The sequence below is a fragment of the Cajanus cajan genome, chromosome 6, assembly GCF_000230855.2.
Source record: "Cajanus cajan strain Asha chromosome 6, NIPB_CcT2T_4, whole genome shotgun sequence".
Taxonomy (NCBI): domain Eukaryota; kingdom Viridiplantae; phylum Streptophyta; class Magnoliopsida; order Fabales; family Fabaceae; genus Cajanus; species Cajanus cajan.
The window spans coordinates 5,697,635-5,704,000 of NC_138522.1; the positions used below are offsets into that span (position 1 = coordinate 5,697,635).

Consider the following 6,366-nt stretch of genomic DNA (forward strand, 5'->3'; position numbering starts at 1 on the left):
TTGGACTTGATTCGTCAATTACTTATTCAAGCTCATTTGTTTAATTAACTACACGAATTCAAGTTTGATATTAGACATTATTTAAATGAGTTAAGTCTAAGCTTTAAAAATTTAGTCCAAGCTTTAAAAGCTCAACATTAAGGTCCGTAAATAACTCAATATTATGTATATACATTAGGAAATAGATAAAAAAAAATCACACAAAGTTTATTTAACATAATTTGATCCTTCGGTCCTTTATGAATTATATTTAGTTAAAAATGGTGTAAAAAAATGTTTAATTAGAAATAGGGGTGTAAATAAGTCAAGTTATTAATGAATTATTTATATTTGATTCGTCAATTACTCATTCAAACTTGTTTATTTAATTAAATAAAAAAATTAAAGCTTGAGATTAGATTTGTTATTTTAACGAGCTAAGTTTAAGCTTTAAAAATTGATCTAAACATTAAAAGCTCAACATTAAGGTTCATGAATAAGCCACTTTCAACACCTCATCTCCACAAGCTTCTCTCTTTATTAATAATAACCTCTATATACATCGATTATCAACTTGAAAATGTATATATATGTAATAATGTATGGAATCACTCTAATTAATTAAGGAAGAGGTTGATATTAATTAGGAAAGAGATAATACAATAGTAGGCTTAAAAAATGGTCTTGCTAACCAATGCTCTAAAGGCATTAATTAAAGAATTAATATAAAAAAAATTCATTGAAAAGAAAAATAAAGTTACACCAAAGAGTGTACAAACACATTTTTATAACGACTTTCTACTTTTGATTCTTTAATCAATGTACTAAGGGCACCTAGTTAGCATTTTCTAAGAAAAAATTATAAAAAGGATAATTATCAACTAAATTAATTACTTTTCTTAATTCCAGTGAATTATGTAATTGAGTCTTCTATACAAGAATGAGGAAAGGAGATCACAATTTCTCAAAAAATTAATTTTTAACGTATAGTTAGAAATGTGTAAAAAAACGTTTAGTTAAAAATAGGGATGTAAATAAATCAAGTTATTCATGAATTATTTGGACTTGATTCGTCAATTGCTCATTTAAGCTCGTTTGTTTAATTATATAAAAAAAATTCAAGTTTGAGATTAAACTTATTAGTTAAATGAGTTAAGTTTAAGCTTTAAAAGCTTGGCCTAAGCTTTAAAAGCTCAACATTAAGGTCTGTGTATAACTCAATTATATATATACACTAGAAAATAGATATAAAATCACAAAAAATTTATTTAACATAGTTTAATCCTTTGACCCTTCATAAACTATTTAGTTAAAAAATGGTTTAAAAAAACGTTTAGTTAAAAATAGGGGTATAAATAAATCAAGTTATTTATAAATTATTTAGACTTGATTCGTCAATTACTCATTCAAGCTCATTTGTTTAACTAACTACACAAATTCAAGTTTGAAATTAGACATTATTTAAATGAGTTAAGTCTAAGCTTTAAAAGTTTAGTCTAAACTTTAAAAGCTCGACATTAAAGTATGTAAATAACTCAATTATATATATATATATATATATATATATATATTAGAAAATAGATTAAAAAAATCACACAAAGTTTATTTAACGTGATTTGATCTTCCGGTCCTTTATAAATTATCTAGTTAAAAATTGTGTAAAAAAATGTTTAATTAGAAATAAGGGTGTAAATAAACTAAGTTATTCATAAACTATTTAGACTTAATTCATCGATTACTCATTCAAACTCGTTTATTTAATTAAATAAACAAATTCAAACTTAAAATTAAACTTATTATTTAAATAAGCTAAATTTAAACTTTAAAAATTCAGTCTAAATTTTAAAAATTCAACATTAAACTTCATGAATAAGTCCCTGTCAACACATCATCTTGACAAAACTTCTCTCTTTATTATAATAACATATATTTACATCGATTATCCACTTGAAAATTTTACATATATGTAATAATGTTATTTATAATAACATTAATTCCCATACAAAACAACAACAGATTGAATGCCACAGTGAATGCATGCCCACGTACGTAAACGTATCATGTCTCGTATTATTTCTTTCAGGGGTGAATGGCATACCAAGTTTGGATAAAAGTGAGGGCAAGCCCTAACACTGCAGCATGGAAGGCAATGATAGACCAAGGGTTGCCGAAATAGTTATGACAACCGAGAGTGAACCAAGTCTTCCATTTATTTTTGTAATGCTTCTCAATTTGAGTCCTGGTACGTGCATATTTGGTCATGTCAGGCACCAGGTCAGTGCCTATGATGTTGAAGAGTTCGGCCACTTCCTCATCACTCCCAAGCGAGTTCAGCAAAATTCCTTCCGATCTCAACACCTTCACGTCATCAGGGTGGTCTATGAGGGAGTCCAAGAAGGAGACGTAAGAGCAGATTCCATAGTCGTTCTCAAAATCTGGACACATCTCATAGGCTATTAAATTCAACATGGTATTGGCTGTTGTGTCATCTACCACGATCTCTGGAAGCGTCAATTCTGAACGGAGAAAACCCTTGGAGAATGATATGTCACTCGGCCTACGTGTTCTACTGCTCTTCACTCCGATCCCTGCTGCTCTCAACTCCTTTATGTTTCTGCATATATATCATTTATCAAATATTAAAATAATTTAATTTCTCAATGTTAATTATACTTTTTATCGTCATCCAAGTTGAGTTTCTCACCTAACTTAATTTTGAAGTTGCATATGCTATCAACTCTTAAAATCTTGCACATTTTAATTTGTCACCTCGTTTATTGAAGATTTGTTTATGCTAGTTTACTGCTGATAAGACATATTAACTCCTCAAGTGTTATATTCGATCGTTACTAACATAACACATTAGCTCATATGTCATCATTTATATTATTTATATATTACATCAACCGTCAACATATCAGTTCAGCAATTAATATTTCAGAAGTCAATTAACGGAAACATATATGATCAATTAATGGAATAACAAATGTGGAAAAGTTTTAAAATTCATAACAAAATATACAATTACAAAAATGGACAATAAAATTTACAAAATTGTATAACTTAAGTAGTAAAAATACAATTAAGCTTATAATATATTAATATTATTATATAGTTTATAAAACATGTATCCTCTAGACAATCTTATAAATGTCAAAATTCTGATCATTATGAATATATTTAACTTAACTACACACACTCAATAGTTAAACTCAAAAACACTTTTTTTATATTTTTGTGCTTGAAAGTTTAGGGTCCTAGAAATTCACCAAAGCGAGAACACCTCAAGATTCTATGAATGGTTATAGAGATAATTACAGATTATTTACCACAAGGTCCTTACATTAACAGGAATCAAATTAATCTACGTCTTTTTGGAACATGAATCTTGCAACTGAACTAACCTTTATTCACTTATTAAATCGTAATAACCCGATCGACACCGGTTGATTTAAGCTATTATATTATAAATAAACACACATATAATATATATTATTATACGTTATAAGAATAAACATATATATATATATAATATAGTGTTGAAGCATGAATAAAGAGATGTTTACGAGGGATACACCTATACTATACCTGTATGTGACCATTTCACTTTCACCAGTGTTTTGATTTGGGTCATTATTCTGGTTCTGCTTTTTCTGATTATCTTGAGGGTCATGCAGGATGATAGTGCGCTGAAGATTGAGAAGATGAACAAGTGGCATATTCAGCGTTAAACCTTTGAGCTTGGTTTTATTATGATCCTTTTCGGTGGCCCAATGATGACATTTGAGAAAGTGTTTCATCATTTGGATCAGCGATGATTCCTCCTGGTCGCGTACCCACAGCAGCTTGAGCAACTCGTACGGAAGCTGGTTCTCCAGCAGAAGCACGTCCATCATCACAAGAACCAGCTGGTCCACCTTCACGTTCAGCTTATTCGGTTTGCTCAGATCCGCGTTTCCGAGAATCTGCAGAAGCGCGCACCCGTCCACGAAAAGCATCCACGAGATCATCTCGTCCACGCTCGCGAAGCCTCGGGGGTCGTTGGAGAAAAGATCGTCGCCAAACATGCCCTTGAGCTCTTCCACATTGGCTGCAACTGCAACTTTACTGTATAGGGCTTGTGGGGTGGTGTTGTTGTCGCGGACGTAGGTTGAGGCCCACATATGCTTGTACTGTTCTCCTAGCTCCAGCTTTGGGTCACCGTGGTGGATGGGGCCCAGTGAAACTAGCTTTGGAGAGTAGTGCTTCTTCAAGTGCTCTCGGTCTCGGAGATGCTGTGCCACGCGTTGGATTTTGGGGACACAGGGTTGTTGTGGCCTTTGATACGCTTCTAGCTGTGACAGTCTTTCTTTAAGGTTTGAAGTCCCAGACATTGTGTGTGTGATAATGCTTGTGTTGAGGGTCAGAACTCGGAAGTGAGAAACTATGAAGCTTTGATGATATATATGATGATCATGTAAAAGGGATAAGGAATGAATAAAGTTTGGTTTCTCATGCACGATAAGTAAATTGCAGGCAAGGAATAAAGCTATACTCACTTTTACTGTTTGAGTTTTGTATACTTGGAGTGTATTTAACTGACATTCTTTCCCAACATTGCGGCTATTTTTTTTTTCTTCTAGTAAAACAATTGTTTGTAAACTAAGGTGTTTTTTATTTAATGATACTTGTACACAAAATTGTACAACATGTATATATGACTTTACTTTTGTATACATCTCTATCTTTCTCTTCCTCTTTAATACATATCTCATTGTGATAAATAGATAAAAAAAAATGTTGTATAAATTGTTATACAATTTTATTGTAAATTTATCATTATTTATTTATTTATTTATGAGAATTGAACTTAATACTAAAAGTTTACAGTATTTACATATCATATCATGATCAACTATTCAAATTAAACTCCTTTGGTAAAAAAAATATAGTTTAGTTTTAGATTTAGTTTTTTTTTCTTTGTAACTTTTAGTATTTTCTCAAAGTTTCATATCATGTTAAAATTAATTCAAGTGGGTTTGTGTGGTGTTCGTGTCAATGGTGACATTGTTGTTAATAATAATAATATCAATAATAAAAATTGCAATGATGGTAACATTGCTAATAGGTGTAATGGTAGTAGTTTTAATGATTATAGCATTAGTAGTGAATGTAAAATAGATCATTGTCAAATGTAGTTAAGGATGACAACAGAGCACAACGAATATGAGTTTCATTATCTTCATCACCGTTTCCAATTCTCATACTCTATACTTGTTTCCGTCTACATACTTAAGGGTACAAAATTTGTATTCTCATCCTTGTCCTCATCAAATATTAAGCATATCAAGTTCATATCCATATAAAAATTAATTAAATATTTTTTAAAAAAATTAAAAAATTTAACATAAAATAACAATTTCAAAATTATATTAATTAAGTTTTATTTGACATAAATTTAAAGTAGAATAAAAATTACATAAATGTCATGTAAATTTTTAAAAAATAAATTAAGTTTATATAAATTTAAAGCAAATACCAATACAGGACATGTAAGTATTTATTCATCTTCCTCCCCGTATCAATTTCATAAATCAAGTATTATTCGTACTCATATCCAATCAAACCAAATATTTTTTATCAAAGTTGAAACAGGTTCAAATATTACTAATATTTACTTGTCATCCCTAATGGTGTGTTTGGATGAGGAATTTTACAAATTCAAGGAATTTTAAATTTTTAGTATTTGAATTACTTTGATTTCAATTTCTATCATTCTTAAAATATTTTATTTGGATAAGTCAATTCAAATTTCTCAAATTTTAAATTATTAGGTTAGATATGATAATTTGATTCCACCATGATAAAATTGGTTTTGAAAATATATTTATATATTGAGATTTTTAAATTAAATTTTATAAAAATAAATATTAGCTAATTTTAAAATATTTAATAATTTTAAAAATTAATATTAAATAATATTTAATAATTTTAAAAATATTTGAATATTCAATAATTAAAAACATTAAGAGATAAGAGATAAGATAAAATATATAAGTGAAATAAGAAGAAAAAAATATGAGAAATTTCAAATTCTTACTCTTTTGGGAGAATTTGAAATTCTACTATTTCAAGGAATTTCACAAATGCTTGAATTTCAAATTCCTTATAAATTCTTCATCCAAACAAGGTCACTTCAAAGAATTTGAAATTCTTCAAATAAATGAATTACTCCATTTAAATTTCTCATCCAAACACACTATAAATGTATTAATCAACAGAGGTGTTTTTTTCAAAAATAAAAATAACTAAAAACTGAAGTCACAAATTACTTTTCTTCTGATTTTAAAGATGAATGTAAAAGTGTTTTGAAATTGAGTTTAGCTGAATGCGTTTTGTTTTGAAAAC

At 28.8% G+C, this 6,366-nt stretch overlaps 1 protein-coding gene across 1 annotated transcript; it reads right to left on the reverse strand.

The window, feature by feature from the left end:
- Positions 1 to 1,872: 1,872 nt before the first annotated feature.
- On the reverse strand, positions 1,873 to 4,403 carry LOC109798035 (UPF0481 protein At3g47200). Its single transcript, XM_020358227.3, has 2 exons — positions 3,568 to 4,403; positions 1,873 to 2,593 (listed from the first exon to the last, which is right to left on the reverse strand). Exons 1-2 carry the CDS (start codon positions 4,350 to 4,352, stop codon positions 2,059 to 2,061), a joined length of 1,320 nt encoding a protein of 439 aa, XP_020213816.1. The 5' UTR covers positions 4,353 to 4,403; the 3' UTR covers positions 1,873 to 2,058.
- Between the last annotated feature and the right edge of the window lie 1,963 nt (positions 4,404 to 6,366).

What these genes read in the sequence shown, in the direction of transcription:
- LOC109798035 (XM_020358227.3), bottom strand. Translation starts at nt 4,352, where the DNA reads ATGTCTGGGACTTCAAACCTTAAAGAAAGACTGTCACAGCTAGAAGCG. An exon ending in AGTGAAATGGTCACATACAG is followed by an intron (nt 2,594 to 3,567) that starts GTATAGTATAGG and finishes ATATATATGCAG; the next exon opens with AAACATAAAGGAGTTGAGAG.